A 23,086-nucleotide genomic window follows, 5' to 3' on the forward strand; every position below is an offset into this window, starting at 1 on the left:
CAGATTCAGCGAAAACAGCTAAATAGTATTGTGATAAAATTAACTATTTTGTTTATACAACTTTCTAATTTTCCTCTGTTTTCTAATTCACCTTTGCCCTCCAGTAGTACAGCTATATATCTGTAGACTTTCAATGCTAGAAACCTGTTTTCGATACTCGTGGCGGGCAGACTAAAGATAGCCCATTATATAGCTTTGTGTTTAAACTACAAACAAACAAATAATTAATCTTTTCTAATATTGAAGATAAAATTAAATGAATTTCAAAACAATTCAATGAAGTAAAATGTTAGAAATTTATAAAAAAGTTTTGAATAAACTACAATTGTTTCAGAACTTATTTCTTGGTTACTAGTTGATTATCTAGGATTTTCTGAGAATTTTTATTCATAGTATTAATTAAGATTTTATAAAATTATCAGTTGAAACACTGATACTCCCTCTATAGAAGTCTAAAGCCTAAAAGCTGTTTTCTTGCTGAAAGATAGGACTACGTATTGAATTTAGGGTCAAACGAGAATAGGCCTGCTTTATTAATTTCAGCTGCTGAGGTTTTTAGGTGAGTGAGGAAAGTGTAAGAAGTTTGCCTGATTGATAACTGTACTGGTGAGATATGATGGGGTATTTTGTATTTGTGTCTTGCGCAAAAACATTGGACATATTTTATTGTATTTTTTGTGAAGGCGGATGTTAATTTTTGTCAGTTATTGTCTATATAAGTACGTTAAAATAAATTCATCTGCAAATTTCGGTTAATATTGAAAAACCGCCATCTTGACACAAGACTAATGACAGGTTAGGCAAGACTCGCGAAGTAGAAAAACGTAATGCAAGCTTGTAACGTAAAATTAGGCTAAACATTTTAGATCGATGAATCACTAAGTAATAAAATTAAGTTATAGTTTGAAAAATCATCACAATTGTAGTATCATATTAAAATATATATTTTTTAATTCAAAAGATACATAACAAATAAATTCAGACTGAGTAATATCAGTGAAAATATTCTGTAACTTGCATCATAATTTTTGTATTAGAAATACAGCTCATAAGATTAAAGAGGTAAGACTTGGTATTATAAATAAAGTATTTTATAAGCAATATTTCAATAATAAATTATCCTAAGTGAACTACAACATGATTAGCTGTATTGTTACTGTTAGGCCTTTTCTGTTTGGAAATTGTAATTGTTAACTACCATAGTACGAAGTAATTTAAACACTAATAGTAATAAGTTTCTGAGTTATGCTGTAGCTGGATAAAGTACCAGCCCTTGACAGTGTTTTTTTCTGTGGTTTTATATGAGGTTAAAGACTATATTGGTGAGTTTTAGGTGTTTTTTTTAATATTTAGATAGTAAATAAGTTCTTAGAAGGCATATCAAAAGTGAAAAATTGATAATGTTACACTTATTTCTAAAAGGGTGGTGAGAGTTCCCCTCAAAATTATCAGACATTTGTAATAACTCATTTCTGTATGAGGAAAAATTTAGAAAATCTAATAAAATAATGTTTAGTGAAGTAGTTAATAAGTGATAATCAGCATGGATTTGTGAAAGGGAAATTTTGTCTTACTAATCTTTTATCTTTTTTTAAGGATATTACCCAGATGTAGGAAAGGGGATTTTGGAATTTGTTTATTTGTTAATGATATTGATAGTGTCATAACTAATTATTGAGTTTGATTTTTTTTTTTTTTTATGTATACGGAATATGTTGATGTATTCCAAAATTACTTGGTTTATTGGTAAAATGGTAATATATTCAACAACGACTTTTACATAAAGTAAGTGAAAGGAAATGCACTTGGGTTTACATAATTTGGAGCATGTGTGTGATGTAGATGGAAACCTACTGAATAGCATTGCAAAATAAAAGGAATTTGGGATTGTGATAAACCATCAAATCTATGCTTATTTGGTAATAGTAAAGTAAATGGAATATTAGAAGGTACGCTATTTACATAAATCAGTGATTCTCACTTGGAGTATCATGTACACTATTTGTTTTATGTAAGAAAATATTAACTTTAGAAATAGTATTCAGAAGAAGACTACTAGAATAATTTCAGAGATGAAGTTTACTTATAGTGATACGTTAATATTGGTAAAATTATATTCTCAAAAAAGCAAAAGAGCAATGGGAAGTATTATTAATGACTGAAAGATTGCCTTAGAGAATCAGTAGATCAAAGACTTCTGATTTTTGTTCTGCATCCTGATGATAAAAGGACAGAAGTTTAAGGTTTGGAAGAGTGGCTATGGTTCAGCAAAGATAGCTTTATTTTTTAATAGATAGGTAAGTTTGTGAAATTAATTGCATTGTCAATAGTGGAGACTGGAATTTAAAGGTATATTCAGAGGATAATTGATGAATTTATATGAAATAATGTGTGGGTCTAAACCTGTATTTTAATTTTTCTTGTAGGTGTGTGTATTAAAGGACATTCTTAAAAATGATCTCTCATCTATATCTTATGTTAAATGTCAAAATTCTATTGCAGATTTTCACTGAATCTAATTGTGATTAAATGCCAACTTTCAGAATGCTCTTGTGAATCATTTTTAATAAATTATTCAAATTCTTGGATAACAGCAGAATGAAACAGATAGCTTGGTAACTTTTATCTTCTGTCAACATAAAAACTAGACTGGTTACATTTTGTTATTTGAAACAAGTTTTGGTTAGTTAAATTGTGAATTGTGTGTGTGCTTATGTAGTATAATGTGAAATTTTAATCATTTTAACATTGTATATAAAGATTATTACTATTTAGAAATAAATTATTAAACTTAAGTCATAAATACCTATACTAATGCCATAGAAGTCCTATAATTTATAAAGCTTGATGACTAAGATGTATTTGGATATAAAAAAAATATATGAAACTTTAAGCAGATGAAAGATACAACCTACCTTCATGAAATGTTGGTCTGAAAGAATATGGTAGCCTTTTTAGAGCTTAAAATGGCTGAGAAAACTATAAAGGAGACATTCTGTCAGTTGGCTATTCACTTGTTATATACTTTAGTAAGAGTATATGAGGGACCATTTCAAAAAATTGAAAGAGTTGAATCGAACTACCATGTTTGATTCAGTATATAAACCACATCTCAGCAAAATAAGATACGAGATTCTTGTTTTATATTATAGCTTGATATTATTAGTAACTTGAGTTCGTAATTTGTACAAAATTATAGGGTTAGTATTTTGATATCACAAACAATTTTAAACAGTGCTGCATTCAACATACCACATGACTCACTAAAATCTATATTTAGGTGTGTTCTTTTAATATTCACTTTTAAATTAAGAAATTAACTTGTATATAACATTAAAGTTTGAATTATAATCCATAATTTGATTTCAAACTTATTGACATAAATTCATAAAATACTAGTTCAATAAAATTTGAATGCAAGTTAACAGATGCGATGACATGGCCTGTGATCTGTTGCAAAAGGGTTACATTTATGAATATTTTTCCAGTTTTGTTGTCTTTACATTTCACTTTGTACTTTAATTACATAGACTAACAACAATATTAAGCTATATTTTTGTTGTAAAGCAACGTGATATAAAAACCATTTTTGGAACATTGTTTTACCAAAATGCACTGGCTTTTCTCTATATATTAGGAATTGTTAATCTAAATTTTAATCAATTATTTTGTGAATATGCTACAAATTGATATCATGAATAATCTTAATTTTGATTGGCTTACAAAGGAACTTACAGACATGTAACTGCCTAGACTGTTTTTGTTTTGTTTTTTACTTTTTATTGGTTGAGCTTGATTTCACCAAATGTATTTGGGTATGAAATGTGAAGTTATGGTATACTATGGGGTGGGGGTGGTAGTATTTGCCTTGTTATTTATGTATGTTAGTTTGGAATAAAGCTTATCATGATCAGCAGCTTTACATGCTTAAAGTGGTTGCATGCAAAGTTTAAGTTGTGCTTAGAAATACCAGTTACAAACTCAGTACTTTTCTCTGAGGTTGGACATGTGTTGGGTGATATGTGCATAGAAAAAGATGTAAGGGTTATTGTTCTTGTACATTTGTTTTGATGTAGTTTTACTCATTGTCATTAGGTTCTGACCTTTTTGTAGAAATAAAGTTGAGAATTTCAGTTAAAATTTTAGTAATTTTATTTTTGTCTTCATCTAGAACCAACAAGTGGTCCAAATTAGATTTGAAGGAAAATTTAAAATAGCAAATTGCCAGCTGTCTGTAATTAAAATTTATATGTAAATGTTTGTACTCAATTCATTTTGTAGCCCTTGTAGAAAGTAACTGTAAGTGTAGCCTGACAATTTCTCCTTTAAGACTTCAAAATTTTAGAAAACTTACCAATATCATAAAACAGTCTGCAGATAACAGACTATCTGGACTGATGGTTAGGATATTAATTTTCTTATATGAGGATTATAGGTTAAAATCTGTTACATTAAACATGCTCACCCTTTCAGCTGTAGCGGTGCTTATAATATGATGGTCAGTTTCACTATTCATTGATAATTATGGCTTGAGAGTTGGTGGTTGATTATTTACCTCCACTCTAGTCTGTTACTGTTAAATTAGAGATAGTTACACAGATAGCCACTCTTTAGCTTTGTGTGGAATTCAAACCAAATCTTTTAAACTGCAAATTATTTGTGTATTAATAGTTAAAAATGCATCTTTCATAGATGTAGCTGTCAAACTGTTTTCATAATCTCAACTTAATAATTAAACTTTAATCCTAGTCATTAATATTATACTGAATATCCAAATTAAACATTTTCAGAACTATATACTTAAGTTTCACAAAAAGAAACCAAGTTAAAGCATTAAACAGTGCAAAGGGATGATTTCTCTTTAGTGGCTATAAAATTATTTACTAACATAATAAAACTTGTGTATATTTCTACCTGATCTGGCAATTGAAAAAAAAAAAACCAAGAAATTAACTGTATTACATTAAGATGTATGGTACATGAATATCACCTGATTTCAGTATTTAAATGTTTTTATTGAAAATATTATCCTGAGCAAAAGTTTTTGCATAAATTATTGCCCAAAAATATTGTTAAATTGCAGACCATATTGTTTTTAATGTTGTATAGGCAAATAACTTCAGTTTTCTATAAGAGGCTCCCAGAAAACATTAGTTAAGTTTATCAAATTTGGAAAGTGCCAATTTAACCTAATTGCAAATTGTTACTCTTATCAACAGGCTAATGTTTAATAATGTTATTTCACTAATTATTTAAGAATCTATCCTGTTATTAAATTATTTTTGAAAATCATATTTTAACAATACGAGTCAATATGAATGTTACTCAGATACTGGTTGAGAAGTCACAATATAGGATCACACACAAAATTTGCAATATTTTTTTTAAAAAGACCCAAAATTTGAATGCTTTTGAATAGCTAGATGAAATATTTGAAAGTGCTTGAGGTTTTGGTTTTTTAGAAACTCTGATACTTTTATACAAATAAGAAGTCTGTATGATGATCTCATGTCAGTAAGTATGGAGGTATTTAATAATGATTGTGATGAAATAAAATGGTGGCCATAAAAATAGCCCATTTAAAACAAACTTTAACATTTCTGAATTTTAACAATGACTATTATTTCACATTATTGTATGGAGGTATTTAATAATGATTGTGATGAAATAAAATGGTGGCCATAAAAATAGCCATTTCTGAATTTTAACAATGACTATTATTTCACATTATTGGAAGGGTAAAACTAAAGCTTATTCTAATTATGAAGCTTCTTAAGTTGTTATATATATGTATTTATAGCATTAAAAGATTCAGTGAATTTTCATCTAAGTGACTTTTCCAGACAAGCATGCAAAAAAGTTATGAACCTTGTTACTTATTCTTTCACAAAACTCTTCTGTCTGGAATCCAAGTGATTTTTTTCTTGTACTAAAAAGGACACTACTGTACTTATAAAAAATGTGCTACTTTGAGCATATTAACAGACTTGATACGAGTTCTGATGACTAATAATAAATCAGACATACATGCACAAAAATAAACTACTAAAAAGGAGACGAAGCATAATGAACAATTTTGTAAAGATAAGTTGATACCATTATATGTCTAACCTAGCAAGGGATAATAATATAGAAAGTTTTATTGTTACAAAACATGCTGAAATAAAGTCAAAAACTAAGTTAAGGTTTAAAGAAAGTATCCCTACTTTGGCTTTAATGTAATGATTTACCAATGTATACATTTAAAACAAGGTGGCAAAATAAGATTCCATCCTAGAACCTATATTGTTATAATTTCATATTCGAATTTTCAAGAAATTTTTCTAATTTCATTTTTTTTCTTAAAAATGAACTCCAATTCTAAAAACTGAGCAGTGAACATCCTACTTGGAATCTAATCATATTGAAGAATTCAGAAAAATTAGATTAAAAAAAAGATTCATTATGCTTGATGTATTTGTGTAGACTAGTAGGTACATACTTGTGTTTAAACAACTGAAGCTCATTTCATTGGCATCTGTTAAACCTATGTGGTCATGATTGATGTTTTTGCTAATATACTGGTTAAGTAATGCTTTTCAATTTTTTTATTTATTTATTTATCTTTTTTTTTTTATCTAGCTTCTCCACATTATTCACAAAGCAGCAGCCAGGAACTAATTTTTTGGAACAGTCTACAAATTATTTCATGATCTTGGTTTTATGGAAGTTTTAAAAAACTGAATACAAAAGAACACATTTTTGAAGTTTTTATAAATTCTGGATTTTCTGTTCTTGGGTAAGTTGAAATACTTAGTGTTTTTTCTTTTAATTTTTTAACAGTATCAAATATTTAGTTTAAATACAGGACAGGTAAAGCAAGGCAGGAAGAAAGTTTAATTTTTTTATATTTTACAAGGAAGAAAGTGTTCCACTATAATTATATAGCATTTTGGATTAATTATTGTTAAAGTTTGAAAGACATCTAACTAAATCAAAGTTAACTGTTAATGTATTCAGAGAATGCTTAGTTTAGTCAGATTGTAATCCAATAATGTCTAAACTCATCTTTATTTCTAGTAATGTGATTGATATGAAAATTAGCTGAAAACAAATTCAAATATTTTAATTAGAATTTATTTAGTTATTTATCATATTGAAAAAATATAGTGTCCATAAACAGATGTTTGTTTTTAAAAACAACATTGAAAGTTGTTACTTTTACAGCCAAACACTACTTGCATTTTCACTTATTTTTGACACCTATGATATGAAAAAAGCATTTAAAGAGACATCTTTCAAACAATGAAAAATTGATTGTATGAGAAGTCTGTTAGAGTTGCAAGTGTCCTGACTAGTATTAACTTTGAAAACAAGTCTCTTAAAGCCTAAACACATTGTCTGGTAAAAAACTGAACATAAAAGTTTACCACGGCAACATTTAATTCATTCATATTGTTGAATTAGCTTTAAAATAATCAGTTATTGACTAATGCCTTAACTGGATTGTTATGGTCTCAAGTTATGTTACTTTTAGAGAACTACAAGAAAATCTTTTATGGTAATTAATAGCCATATAACAACATTGATTCCAGTTTTTCTTTCTGATACTGTACTACAGTTTAAGGAAGTCTTGCTTTATTTGTTTCTGAAAGAGAAAGGTAGGAGGGAACGTCCAGCTATTTTAAAACTGATCTCTGTGCCGACATAAACAAAATTAAATAATTATTAACTTCTTAGAAAAACAAACCAAAGTAGGATATGGGAGCATTGCCCCTTAGATTTACACCTGCTTATGTAATGTTAAAGAGTACAGTTATGCTGTTGTAAATTAGAAATGTGAAACAGTGTAAAATAAACTTTATGCTTAATGTACAATAGCCAGGGAGTTGGTGGGTATGTCTTGCCAACTTCATTCTAGTTAATGGTTCAGTATTAGTGACAGTAGCAGATAGCCATAGTGGGCTTGAATAACAAAGATGAGGCAAGCAAATTTAGGGGTTATGGGAATCTAGACAGTGCTTCCACTTGTTACATAGCTTCGTGCATTAGAACAAAGAGAGTAGCAATGTTTTGGTTACTTGGGTAGTTACCAAGTAATTGGAAACTCTAATGTCAGTAACTTGATTATTTTCATAACACGGTTTAATCATAAGTTTGATTAATTTGTTGATTATTTCATGACCTTCAGTTTAATAAATTTTGAATAATTGTTGGAGTAATCATACCTGCTGATTTCAGTTGATTCGTTTTGTGACAGCTAATTTAGTAGTAATTTCAATTGATTAATTAATTTACATGATACTAATTAATGCTAGTGGTACAACAAGATTTCAGGTTATATATGTAGTCATATTGAATACAAGTGTAAAGATGTAACATCATAATGTAGATCATTGGTTAGGCCATGTTTGGAGTACTGTGTTCAGTCCTTGGCTCCTTAGCTTAGAAAGGACATTGAATGGTTAGAGAGTTCAAAGAAGGGCTACTAGAATGATATTTGGAATGAAAAGGTTAATATTTCTGAACATTTCTTTTGAAAAAAGTTAGGCAGGATCTGATTGGCATGTTTAAGATTGTTAAAGGAATTTATAGTTTGTTTTTTTTTAATTTAATGATGAGAATGGTAAGACTAGGAAAGGTGTAAATTTTGGCAGGGTAGGAATCAATTTCGAGTAAGACATTTTTGGAACAGATTGATTTCAAATGTTGTGATTAAGTTAATTTAAAGAAAATCTTTAAGTATCTGAATGGTAAGGATCAAATTTTAGTTTATTGTTTAGGTTAATTTAGTGGATAGGCTGGACTAAAATGGTCCAGAAAGTCCCTTGTCCTTTAATATTAGGTTATAGTATTGTAGTCAGTATTTGTAGGTTATCAGTTACATTAAATTGGGCAGCTATACTTGTAATAAGTACTACCTCTAATAAAATAACTTGTAAAGTTAAACACTTAAACATTGGATTTTGACCTATGCCAAGCTGGACAAGGACTTTCATACATTTCCATTTTATTAGTGAAGCAATTTCATTTAGTCTGGGGGATTAAAGATACAAATCATGAACTTTTATTTTTTAATCTCTGTAACCTATCAGCTTCACATATGTTTCATTCCATTCCAAATACAAACTCTTCACTGCATGTTTTAAAATGCTTTCCATGTAGTTTAGAGGTTATGGGCAGGTAACTGGAAGTGCCACTGAATTTGGAGTTCTCACTTTTTAATTGTTGAATAGTGTGAAACAAGGAGTTTTGATATATACCAAGGAAAATTAAAGTGTAATTTTAGATATTCATTAACACTTGCTTTGGACATGTAAATCAGCTAAGTTTGTGACCCCAAATTTTCCTTAATAGTTTCTGTACTATAACGTCTAATGTTTTGTGTATATTCACAAAACTTCACAAGCATTCAATAAGCATCAAGTCTTTTAAAGACAAAAAAAAATTTTAATGAAGTATTTTATTAAAAATTGCTTCATGAATGTATGCTGTCAAGGTGTTGACTGTCTAATGTATTTTCAAGATGGCTTTGCACTGTTCCAAGTGCAAAGTGATTTTCATTTAAGATTAAGAATGCTTTTCTTTATCTAAAACATCTCAAATTTCATTTATGTAGTTTCTAAAACCTCTTAAGTAAACATCAGATATTTTATTCTGTAAAATTTTACATATTCTTCTATTTTGTGCCTAAGTCTATGAGGTTTTCTTTTGTTTTCTTTATTGTCTGAATGAATGAACATCAACCAAATGCAAACTAAAATACTTGCATAGTCAGAAAGAATTAATATTCTTCTAATGCATTATTAGCTGTGTTTTGATGTCAAGATTATCAGTATATCTTGATAATAAAGAACTCTACATTTTGAATGTAGCTTGCTAGACCTTTGTGACATTCACAGAAAATTGACTGTATGGAAATAGTTAAAGGTAATCAGGGTGAACCACATAGTTGACAGTATTCATATTCATTGTTTTATTAAGAAGTTTCCTAATTTAAATTAATGAAATTACTTACTGGAATCACTCGGTTTTCTAACCTTTTTTCTCTATTGCCTGAATGAACTGTTACCAAATAAATGCAATCTAAAATACCTGACTAGTTGGCAAAGAATAATGAGCAAGAAATAATATTCTTTAGCACATTTGCTGCTACCATTATATTAATAATTCCTACCCTAGTGTCAATCATAGTTTTTATTTTTACTTAACCCAGCTGTTTAATATTTATATGGACAACTATATTATGTTTAATTAGTTCATTGAAGCCATTTGTACTATGTGACTCATTACTGTGTTATGTGGTCCGTAAAATTCACTAATGGGACACAAGGCAAAAATTGTGTTAAGTGTTCATTAGCTCAGCAACCTTACTTTTGTTTTCATTCTTAAAATTATAGCAGAACCCATTTAGACTGTGTATGCATATTTGTTAGTTAACTCTTTCAGCATGGGCTCAGTAACTTGGACAGTTCTCAACTATTTTGAGCTTGTTAGTTTTCATGTTATAATTTTTAAATTAGTAAGCTTGTGCTTAGGAAATTTTGCAGATTATCACTACACACTACAATGCTTTCATGTGCAAAATATCAGTTTTTCTCTTAAGTCTTAAGGTTTGTTAAGCAGCAGTGTTTCTGACCCCTATTTTTCTTTTTGCATGTTTGAGAAGCAATATGCAAACTGATTTTGATTTTAACATTAAAGATATTTTTATAGATCAGAAAATTTTCAAATTTCATGTGCAAAAAATCCTTATGTTCAGGTAGTTATCAAACATTTCTTAAGATAAATTGATTTGTCACTTTTGCTTAAAAATCTGTAAGGGTTCAATCAATTTGACTGATCTTTTAATCACTATAAAAAAATTAGGAGGTAAATGAAAATTATGCCTTTTTCATTCTAGAATGACTACAGATTGTAATGCAAAGATATAAATGTTTAGACTAAATAGCTTGAATCTTATATTTTTATACATATTGTTTTTATTTTACTGACTTTTAAGCCATGCCTGGCTAGCAATTCAGAAGTTACAATGATGTGGCACACATGCACTCACATTACCCTGTTCAATAATATAAAACTAACCTTTAGTCTTTACAGAGTGACCTGCCTTGCTTTTTAGTGGATTATTTTGTAACGTAGTCTCATTTTAATTATACTTTATATATAAATATAGATTATTAGTATTTACAAACACATTCTTAAACTTATTTTTATTAAAATGCAGCAGCAAATAAAGTAATGGAATCATCTCTTCGAATTATCACCTATGTACTCAGTTAGTACTTGTAGTTTACTGAGCCCTACGAAATTTCGTATGTGGAGGATGTGAAACAAAATACTTTTTTTAGGTTTTATATACATTTGAATAACCAAAATATAATAAATGAGAATGTTGATATCATAGACATTTATTATAATTTGTCAAGTTTAGTAACTAAACTATATTTAGGTCTTAAAAAAATGAAATTTTGAAAAAGTTAAAGACTCAACTTACTAACATGAAGGTTTGTCTTAAAAGAAATAAAGGACAGTTATATTTGAAAATGGCTGAGAAACCCACTAGTGGGACATTGTGAGATTTTTATTAGTTATTCACATGTCACATTAGAAATAAGTGGTATATTAGAAATTATTTTCTGAAGTGGAAAGAGATGAACTGGGCCACTATGATTGATTCACAAAATATAGTGATAATGTATTCTAAAGACAGTTTAGAATTAAAATGAATTTAAATAAACTTTTAATACCCATACCAGCTGTCTTTAGAATACATTTTCACTTCAAGTGGGTTTTGCATCATCATGAAATATAGTGATAACTCAGCAGGTAGAAAAGATAAAAGGTTTCTATTTTAAATTTTGGTTTTTCAATATTATTAGTTCTTGATTCATACAAAAACTATTCTTTGTATTTTGACATCAGACATTTAGTTTGAATGAGTGCTGCACACTGTACCATGTGGCACACACAAATTGATGTTTTAGGTGTGTTTTTAAAATAGTTACTTTTGAATTATAAACTAGTTTTATACCAAATTTAATTATAATAAATTCATAAAGTTGATTGTAGTTGAATAAAAGTTTGAATGTGAGTCAGCAACCAAGAGGACATGGCCTTTGACCCATGATTCAATTTGAAAGGGTTAATCTGCTAAAACATTTTGTAATTATTTTGAGAGGTGGTTTTTGGCTTTAATATTGGTATATTGGTTTAGTTTTTGAACAATTAAACCTAAAACTACGATAGAGAGAAAAAATTTCTTAAGAGGTTCATAGGTATTACATCACAAATATTACTAGTGTTTTCTTTAAAAGTTCTGCAATAATTTTCCAACATCATACAAGACAGAAGATAAGAGGGAAGAAAGTTGTTAATCTTGAGGTACGAGATTCTTTATCAAACTCATTCTTATCCTGTAATTTGTGCATACCCAATTTTAGAAGTTTTATATTCCAAAATTTGTCAGTGGCTGTCAATTGAAATAACTAAAGAAATTATTTGGTGAATTGGACACAGTGCATGTGTAATCACATAATTATCATGCTATTGCATGTAATTGACTCTCGTATCTTTTATTCTATTTAAAGAACATCACTGGAAATGGTTCAAATTTCAAATGATCTTTCAAAATACTTAGGCTTTTACAATTTAAATATTTTTGTATTCTTAGCTTTTGAAATCTGAATAGTTTTCATATTTTTTTTTTAAGAAGCAATTTAAAAAGTTATCTTTATCATAACCTTAATTACTAATGTTTATGCCCTTCTTCATTCTTGTAAAACTTGTATGCAGATTTTATTTTATATACAAACAAATGGCCTAAGCATGAGCAATCTAGTATCACTAGATCTAATCAATATTTTTATGACACAAGTTGAAACACAAGCAAGTAACAGCATTCCATCCACCACTATACTGGTACAGATGTGTAGATGACACGACTGTGAGATTCAGATCTACAGAACACACACTTAATTTTTTCAATCACATTAACTCTATACATCTCAACATTTACTTCATATGTGAACAGGAAGAAAGCAATCAAATATCATTTTTTAACTTCAAAATTACAAGAACTGATACACAATTTAAAACAGAAATCCACCGAAAAATCACCCATACTGGACTATACATTCCTTGGGACTCAGCACATGAAACAAAACATAACTCAACTTACTAAGAAACCAAATAAACACAGCCACAAAACTATGATCACCAGATAAAATTAACGATGAATTAGACAAAATAAAACAATACTTCATCAACATCAATAAGTTTCCTCCACAAACTGTAGAAAACATTATACGCACACACCTATACAGAAAGCAAAATCAACTAACAAAAGTAAATATATCTCGCTAATTAAAAAATCACGAAATCATATACTGCTGCATACCATATATTTCCGACATCAGCAGAAAAATAACCAACATTTGGCAAAAACTAGAAACAAAATATGACATTTCATTAATAACAAATCTATTCAAAAACAAGGCACAAAACTAAGGTCTATACTATGTAAAAACTACACTGACAAATACCACACCAACATTATTTATAAAATACAATGTGATAACTGCCACGACTTCTATCTTGGAGAAACAAGTATAAAAATGGAAACCAGATTCAAAGAACATAAAAAGTCACCTTCACACGTTTTCAAACACTGAAAATCAAATAAAAACAACATAACCACAGAAAACACCCAAATAGTAAATAAACAAACAAACATAAACAAATGCAAAATTAAAGAAGCCTTACTTGTACAACAACTCAAGCCTAAAATAAACCAATACAAAGGAACACCTTCATACTTATATTAATAAATATAATCTAACATCTAAGCACACCCTCTACATTCCTACACTCAGTTACACAACCCCCTTCAAAAATAAAAAGACACCAGTGTTTTTGAGGTGAGCTGAACATAACCTAAAATCAGAATTTTTGTTACTTTTTGTATAAAATTAGATTATTAAAGAAATCATTATTGAATAATTTCAACTCTAAAGGTGTTTTTTTAAATCATAAAACAATGCCTTCAAGTTTCTGATTTATAATTTTTCTTTAATTGAATGGTGCAAATTTGCCTTTAAGATAGGATGTGCCTATCTAGGTAATGATAAGTAATTATTTCATAAAGAAGGAATCTGTAGTGTTGGATTGACTTTATTTTGAAGTGGTACTAATGTAGGAGATTAAACTTTACTTAGTTCCCACAAATGCTTGAAGTAATAAAGATTGAATCAATAGAATGTATTGAAATTTGTATAAATGTTACCTTTGTCATTATAATCTTTATCATTGAACAGATTTATGTCTTGAGAGATATTTTGGTGGAATACTGATACCATCAATATGAAACAATAAACTTCAGTGATTTATGTAGGAAATATTCTCTTTACACATTCCAAAATATTTTGTGGAGGCTTTTTTTACTGTTTTTTGAAAAATAACTACTATTTACAAAACTTTTGCTGCATTACTGAAATTACTATTAAAAGACATTTAAATAGTATGTATCAGAAAAGAAACCTAATTGAGTTATCCACTCAACTCTAATATATATGTATTATATTTTTCTCTGTTCTATCTGATATCCAAAATTTTTTTAATTAGTTACTGAATGAGTTGAAGTGAGTTTAGTGATACACAATTTTTTTTATCAGATACTTTTCATGCTTGTTTTGATAATCTCTTTTGAACAGCTTTTATATGGTCTCATTTCAAAACCTGTAAGTCATATTAGTATGTAATTTTTATGTACTTTTTTATTCTTAAAAATACACTATGGATAATGATTTGAAACTTAAAACTACAAACTTTAATTGAATTTTTTCAATTTTGAGAGTGTAAAAGCTAACAAAAAGATATGGTGAATATTTAAATATTTCCCATTTTGTGTCAAAAATAGCTGATTATGTATTGAACACTTGCCAAATTACAAAAAACTTTTTTGAGTATTGAAAATTATTGCATTTAGTAATTTATTGTTCTATCATTCTAATATGGGAAAGTTATTTAAGTAACTAAACTCTGAATATTTTCCTTTTTTCATTTATTTTAATTAATAGAAGTTTTCCTTCATTAATAGTTGAAGTTATGAATTGTCCAGAAACCTAAAACTAGAAATAAATCTTGTAACAGCAAAAATTATTGTTCAGTTGGTCATTCAACATCTTGCTTTACAACCTTTTCCATAGCATTCTACTAAAACACCACCTGTAATTGACAAGTACAAAGATTTGTTAAACTGAAAGACTAGTTATATATATATGTAGAACACAAAAGCCATGTGAAGAGAAGTCAATAAAAATAAAATGGTCAGTGTGTAAAATAAATGGTCTAAATAACTTTAAAATTACAGCTGTTACAGAGGGTAGATTTGACCTTCAGATATATTTAACATGTTGAGTGAAGGCTCAATCCTTCAATATTACTAATTTGTATGATTGAATAATGATTTTATGTTTGATTGAAAATTCACAGATGATACATACAAGTGAAATAAAACATTCACATGTAGTTTAAATATGCATGAAACAGTATACATGTTTTTGTTTTAAATGAAAATAAATGCACATTTAGTTACACATTCTTGATGCTACTTGCTACACTGATATAGCTACATACAGCAAGCTTGTTTGTCAGAAGCACTCTGTTGCAGATATTTAAAAGAACTTTTGCTGATTTAAGCAAAACAAATTTTTATCCAATAAACAGCATAACAGAATAGAGTAACATCAACAGTTCAGTTAAAAAAATAAGTATGGACATGTAATTAACAGTTATGAGAGAGTGTTTTCAGGAAGGTGTTTTTTTTAAGACTTTATTGAATTTCAAATATGTACCTTTGGGAGGGTAGGAGTGCTCCTTTTTTCAACATCAAAATTATTGGTGTTAAGATGTATATTTCATACTTATTACACTATAACACTTCCTTTTGTTCTTTAGGTATTCAGTATGTATTAAAGCAACCATTAAACAGACTTCCCCTTTCCACATGCTTTATCATTTATGGTCTCCTTCAACCTATGGAAGGAACTGCTATCATTTTTGTTGATGGTCTCCTTGATTACAACATTGTCAAGTGGTTTCTCTTATCAAGAAGGAACTTGAAACAAATCTATGAATATATAAAATTATCCTTGTTTTAGTACATTTGAACACAGCTATGCTGGAAAATTAATCTCATAACTGCAGATTGAAATATTTTTAATAATTTAAAAAATTCCAGAGGTTTGTACACACACAAGTGTATGCTGAAAGCACACCCCAGTAGTATTTGTTTGCTAGTTAGTTCATCTAGATTGTGTTTGGGCTAATAACAACTTGTTTGTGAAACAGTCACAAAATTTGATGATAATTTATTATTACTTTACTGAAGGCACTCACGATGTCCATCCCAGGAACAGCTTCATCTAATCAGATGGTTCTTGGTCAGACAACTCCAGGTCTCAAACAAATTAATCTTGATCAAATTTGGGGTGATCTCAAGGCCGGTATTGAACAAGTGTACGTGCATAAACATGAAAGCATGTCCAAGAGCCGATACATGGAACTGTATACGTATCCTTTTTATAGTATAGGAGAAGAAATAGTTTTAAAATGCAGTAGTTGTTGGTTGACTAATATTTATGAAGGTTCCACATAAGTACCTTTATCAGGGATTAAGAATTTTGAAGTAAACATTTTAAATCATTAAGAGGTATATTGTCTGTGGAGAGTAATTACATCACCCAAAACTGAAGACTCCTTTGTTAAGTCATGACAAGTGTTCAAATAGCCATCAGGTGTTGAGATTTGAATACCTAGAAAATTGCTCCCATAGACAAATACATTATGTAATAGTAAAGTGACAAGACACATTCCCTGTGTAGCTTTGGTATAGAAAATTTCATTATATCAATATAAGATGAATTATTTTTATTTGGAGATAGTTGATTTTTGTTTTAAGCCTTTTTTTAAATTTCTTTGTATTTTATTCCCTTCGAAAAAATAGAGATGTGCGCTACTAGTCTAAAACTTCTTATAAATATTTATTTTGTTCCTTTGTAAATAGATTAAAGTAGTATAATTTATAAATGTTAAAAATAAGAGATTTTCCAGTTGAAAGTGACAATACTTTTCATTTATTTTAAACTTATTTTTCCATGTTTGTGTTTTATAAATTGACTTGCTTGTATGTATTTTTTCAAAATTTCAATTTAATATTGTTAATACTTTATCTTGCATTTGAGTTAATTAGTTTTTGATTTCAACAAAACCTGTGTGAGAGGAACCAAAAGAGATTTTAATTTAACTGATATGTAGACATGTATATGATTATTGCACTAGTGTGCATCAGTCTGGGCCTAGAACAGCTGCCACAAAGTCAAAGAAAGGTCAACCTCCAGGAGGAGCCCAGTTTGTTGGTCATGAAATTTATAAAAGGTTAAAAGATTTCTTGAAGACATATCTAGTAGACTTACTTCAGGTATTTACTGTTTTCATTAAAATAAGACACATCCTGAAAAATTTTTTCGTGTATTCATAGGGGTATCTTAAAAAGTATTTTTTCTTGTAATGTGGTGTACTAAGCAAAACATACGACTTGGAGTAGACAATCAAATTATAGCTAATGTGAGTAAATTATACTACATACATTTATAATAAAAGCATATTTTGAAAGAAACATTTAATTGTAAAGTATATCTTGAATAATTGAAACATTTTAATGTATGGGACTTGCCTTAAATAACTTGCACTTCTCTATTTCTAATAACTTGTGGTAAAAACTGCCTTTAGCAATGTATAGAAATTTGAAGACAAAACATAAACTAAAATAATTGTTATGTTTAAAAAAATACATTTATATTTAAAACTTTATAATATAGGATGGAGTAGATCTTATGGATGAAGAAGTTCTGAAGTTCTATACCAATCAGTGGGAAGAATATCAGTTTTCTAGCAAGGTCCTTAATGGAATATGTGCCTATCTGAACAGACACTGGGTGAAGAGAGAGTGTGATGAGGGTCGTAAAGGAATTTATGAAATTTATCAGGTTTGTTGTAAATTTATTTTGGGTGAGTAATGAATTGATATTTGGTCATTGAACTGGAATGTAGTGATTTACTTCATCATCCTCACTGTTACAGGTGTTAGATTAAAATCTATAATTAATGATAAAGATTTTAAACAAAATCATACTTTTAAAGCCATAGATGCTAGTTGTAATGAAATATTTAAACTGAAGGATTTGTTCACTGATTATTCACAATGCAGGCTATAAAATATGATAAACTTTAATTTTTTGTTTTCATTGTTTTTGCATTGCAACAGCCTCTTTCAGTAATGTTGTACATAGTTATGTTTACTATAATTTCAAATGTACGATTTCACTTTTATAGTAAACTTTAATGTGTGATTAAGCAGGAGCACAGATTAGCAGAGATAACTCCAAAAATTTATTTGATTTTTCTTGTGTAATGAATAATAGATGCTTCTCTATATCTTCATAAAAGGTATATTGATTTTACTTCTAGAATAAAATATTCTAAGACTACATTAGGTTATAAAAAGATGACATTTATAGTCCAGTTCTTTTATAATTATCTGTGTGTAAAGGTAATTTATTTCTGATATTTGTATCAAAATGTGTAAATATTTCCTGTGTGCATTACAAATTTTGAAAGACAACAAAAATATATTTCCTGAGGCTGTTATGATTGTTTTAACATTGTATTATGATGAAGATAGTTTTTGTAAACTGTATTGAAAGATGAAGTTGCATCTTTTGTATTAATTTTTTTTTCAGCTTGCTCTTGTGTCATGGAAGGACAATCTTTTTAAACCTTTAAACAAACAGGTAAAGGTTTAGATTAAATTCTTCTATGGCTCTCATTATAACCAGTTGATTCACCTGTTAACTTAGAAACTGCCTTATAAGACAGAAGAACAAGCCTGTTTTAGAATGATTAATCTCAACTTTAATTAATGTAAATGTTACTCATTATCCATTGGGCTGGAAGGTACTTTATTACATGTAATGATGTTATGATTGTATTGTGTAAGAAAAAATAGAACAGTTTAATTATTTTAATATGTTAATACTTGCATTATGTATAAACAAATTCAAAATGTTTTATTTTTTGAGTGATTGCTCTTGTATAAGAATTACATTATAGAGAATTATCAGATTGTTTTAATACCATTTGAGTGTTATTAAAACAACATTTAATATATCTTAGAGGGTGAGTTAATATAATTTAAGAAACGTCATTGTAAATAAAATGCATTGTTTAACCATAACTCAGTATCAGAGAAAAATGTATAACAGAGTTTTCAGGTGTGTTTAAAATTGTATACATGTATATTTTTGAATAATTTTGGTATTATCTTAGCTGTCCTGATTTTTACATTTGATCATTTAATTTTTCAAAACTTATTGCACCATGTTTGGATTTGTGTTCTATGTCACAATTTTTGTTACTTTTATGTGTATTTAAACATTTGTTATTTTATAGCACTTGTCAAAATATGACACTTTCTTTTGGTAAAAATCAAATCTCAATTGCCCCACAGTGGCTCAGAGGTATGCCTGTGTGAACTTGCACTACTAGAAACAGGTTTTTGATGCTCATGATGGGCAGAGTATAATTGCCCATTGTGTAGCTTTGTGATTAATTCCAAATGAAACAAAACTTACTCAGTTTTCATGATCATTCTTCATGAAACTATGACATCCAGAACATAAATTTTAAGATTCAGTGTTGAATTAAACTTATGTTTTTAAAAATATTAGTTTTATATCAGCAGACACATTTATAGTACGGGCATATTTATATTAAAAGTACATAACTGGAAATGTTTAATTTAGGTAACTAATGCTGTGCTGAAATTGATAGAAAGAGAAAGAAATGGAGAAACCATTAACACAAGACTTGTCAGTGGAGTAATGCATTGCTATGGTAAGGTGCAGTTAAAGTTTAGATTACTGTTATGCAGAATCTCTGTTGGCTTTAAATATCTTAAAGTGAGATTCAATCAACAAAATTATCATATCAAATTTTTTCTCTATTTTAAATAAAGGTAGTTTATTACTGTTTACTGTAAACTATTTTACTAATTATTAATATTATATGCTAATCATAGAATTTTCTTTGGAAAACAACTTTTTTCCTAAGATCCCTGGTTATGAAAAATTGACTCAAATTTAGGAAAAAGATCATTGGAGGCATAAAATGGATTGGAGGCACCAGACTGCATAACTGTAATCCAATAATACAATCTAAAAAGGTTTTTTTATTCTGATTGAGAAAAAAAAATGCACAAGTGAAATCTGTGAAATGCATTGCCAGGAAAATAATCAATGAAAGAAAGGAGACTGCCATGCCTGTGGTGTTTGTCAGCGCTGCTTACCTTTTGATTCGTGCTTGAATTAAGCAAATCATATTAAGTCTATAACCACATGTCACTGGTACCATTTTTTAAACTCCCTTCTATGAATAGTATAGTTGCATTCAAAATTTAGTTAAACCACTTTAATATGAATGTATTTAATGAAATTACTATTTCCAAGTACAATGTAACTTGGTTTTATATTATCTAAATTTTATTCTTTTATTTTTAAAAGAAACGTATAAAATGGCAATGAAAACTGCAGGTTTGTGCTGTTGCATGATCTGCTTGCTGTTACAAGTTTTAAAATTTACCTGTTATTATACATGATACTGTGAGAATAGAATAAAGACTGTTGGCATATAAGGTCAAATTGAAGTTTCACCTTTTTTTCATTAGCATCTGGAAATCTTTTCAAGAATGTCTTGGAGGGTTACATTCTAATATTTCTAAGTCTAAGGTTTGTCATGGCCACTACCAAAGTCAAAGCTGCATTGCTAAGTGACAGTTTGAAGTTGGACAAAATGCTTACAGCTAGTAAAAGGGGGTGATTTTGCACTATTTAGTTATAGCCTGAAGATACCTCTACCAATGTATGGATTTGTAGCATGAGATAGAAAAGAAGCTTTGACCATTGTTCTCTTGAGGTATACCTAGTGTTCGGCAAGGGTTTCTTGCATTATACATATTAGTTTGCTAAACAGTTAGATTGCATTTAGGTTTTATATTTATATTATAATTAGTTATGTATTATTCATGTTTATAAATGTATATTTGAAAATTTTATTATTATAAACATTCAGCTTGATGTAGTTTGTCTTCTGGAAATGTCTAAGAAGGCATCATTTGCATGTGCAAATATTAGTGAAAGCATTGTGGATGACCTTTGCCCTTTAATGGCTATAATAACTGTGGGTTCACATAGGCAAAAACATGCATCAAGAATAAAAGACATGTAAAACAAATTAAAAATAAACTAAGTGTACAGACAGACATGAATTTATACATAACAAAACAGAATATTACAAAATACTTTAGGAAAGTTTGAAAGGTATGTACATATTTTCATTTTTTAAATGTAATCATTTCATTGCATTGTATGCTGATGATAATAACTAGTTAATAATATAACAGAAAATGGAAAATATAAATATTTACTTTAAAAACATTTTATTCATTTGCGATTCTAGAGAATATATAAATGAAACTTAAAAACTGTGGGATGATAAATAGTATTTTATACTGAAAATGAAGTTTTTGTTGGATGTGAATTACTGAGTCAGTGCAAGTAACTGCATTAAATAATAAATATTTTATTGTAAATAGTAAAAAAAAATAATCAAAATTAAATGTCATACTTTTCTAAAACTACAGTCTTAGGATTGTGTAAGAATTTAAAACTTTCATCCACTGGTTTCATTTCTGTGAAGAGCTTTCACGTGAGTTACATACTTATTTACATTGTGATCAGGTTAATTGTAAGTAAAGAAAAGAAGTGAAAGTGGAGAAAGAAGAGTAATGATAAAGGCAAGTGTCCTGAGAAGTCAAAATCAGATTAGATTAAAAGAAAGCAAGATGTATGATGATGTGTCTGGAGAAGATGGAAACTCTGAAGCCTCTAAAATCATTACTGTTATATACAGTTGTATCTTCATGTTTCATGGATTTCAAATCTGAAAAAAAGATTCTGAACAGAGGAGTCGAGTAGTTTATTTCTACGAATTGGTATCTCATGGAACATGTTTCAAAATTTGGTATAACACATAGAAGGTTGGTTTTTCGTGACTGGAGGTCTTAATATTTCAGTTATTATACATTATGTTCATCATATAATGATAGAAATGCAAAGTGTTTGTTTATTTTAAATAATGAGACCAATATTTCAGTTGATCATTAGTGTTAAGCAGTAACAAATGCCAGATGCTTTTAGTTAGTAATGACTTGTTTTCATCATCACATTGTCAATATAAGGTTTTGTTTGAATTTAATAGAAAAATTTGCAGAATGCATATTATTTTTCATTAACAGTCGAATTAGGGTTAAATGAGGATGAACCTACAGCTAAAGGACAGAACCTATCGGTTTACAAGGAATCTTTTGAGACTACATTTTTAGTAGACACGGAAAGGTTTTACACAAGAGAAAGTACAGAATTTCTACGGCAGAACCCGGTCACAGAATACATGAAAAAGGTACATGTGGGATAATAGCAGCATAAACTATGTAGCAAATTTGTACAAGACTGAATATTGTGGTAAAGAAAATAAATTTATTAAAAAGTAAATTCTTGATATTGTGATTTCTCTAAGGCTGTATGTTTGTGTTTGTAGTGTTTGAATAATTTCCATGTTTTGCGAGTTTTTAAAACCAAATAAGAATATGCACACAAATAGTTTTCATTGGTTTCAGGCAGAACAAAGGCTATTGGAAGAAAAGAGAAGAGTACAACTTTATCTTCATGAGACAACTCAAGACAGTTTAGCAAAAACGTGCGAAAAAGTTCTAATAGAGAAACACCTAGAAATATTTCACTCTGAGTTCCAAAATCTCTTGAATGATGACAAAAATGAAGGTATGTTGTGGTGTTAAATCTTACACATAAGACTGTTACTGTAACTTTTATATATAGTGTTATTTTTATGTTGTGTATAGCCAAATGAATGGTTTTAACATCTGAAGAAAATTTGAGCTACAGCATGAAATTATGGTAATATTTGATGATAA

The 23,086-nt window shown here is 28.6% G+C and overlaps 1 protein-coding gene across 5 annotated transcripts in view; it reads left to right on the forward strand.

Annotated features, from left to right (window-relative positions):
• Positions 1 to 419: 419 nt before the first annotated feature.
• Positions 420 to 23,086, forward strand: part of Cul1 (cullin 1) — a 60,469-nt gene continuing 37,802 nt past the window's right edge. The window contains exons 1-9 of one of the 5 annotated variants that reach the window (XM_076482236.1): positions 420 to 559; positions 6,622 to 6,778; positions 16,370 to 16,551; positions 17,296 to 17,458; positions 17,859 to 18,026; positions 18,780 to 18,830; positions 19,842 to 19,932; positions 22,391 to 22,554; positions 22,772 to 22,934. In XM_076482236.1, coding sequence (XP_076338351.1) covers positions 16,379 to 16,551; positions 17,296 to 17,458; positions 17,859 to 18,026; positions 18,780 to 18,830; positions 19,842 to 19,932; positions 22,391 to 22,554; positions 22,772 to 22,934 — 973 coding nt within the window. In that variant the 5' untranslated portion in view covers positions 420 to 559; positions 6,622 to 6,778; positions 16,370 to 16,378. Of the gene's footprint in view, positions 1,063 to 6,621; positions 6,779 to 16,369; positions 16,552 to 17,295; positions 17,459 to 17,858; positions 18,027 to 18,779; positions 18,831 to 19,841; positions 19,933 to 22,390; positions 22,555 to 22,771; positions 22,935 to 23,086 lie in introns of all 5 variants that reach the window. The other 4 variants (XM_076482235.1, XM_076482239.1, XM_076482238.1 and 1 more) reach the window with 4 other exon arrangements.

This window comes from Tachypleus tridentatus, chromosome 13 (assembly GCF_004210375.1).
Source record: "Tachypleus tridentatus isolate NWPU-2018 chromosome 13, ASM421037v1, whole genome shotgun sequence".
NCBI lineage: Eukaryota > Metazoa > Arthropoda > Merostomata > Xiphosura > Limulidae > Tachypleus > Tachypleus tridentatus.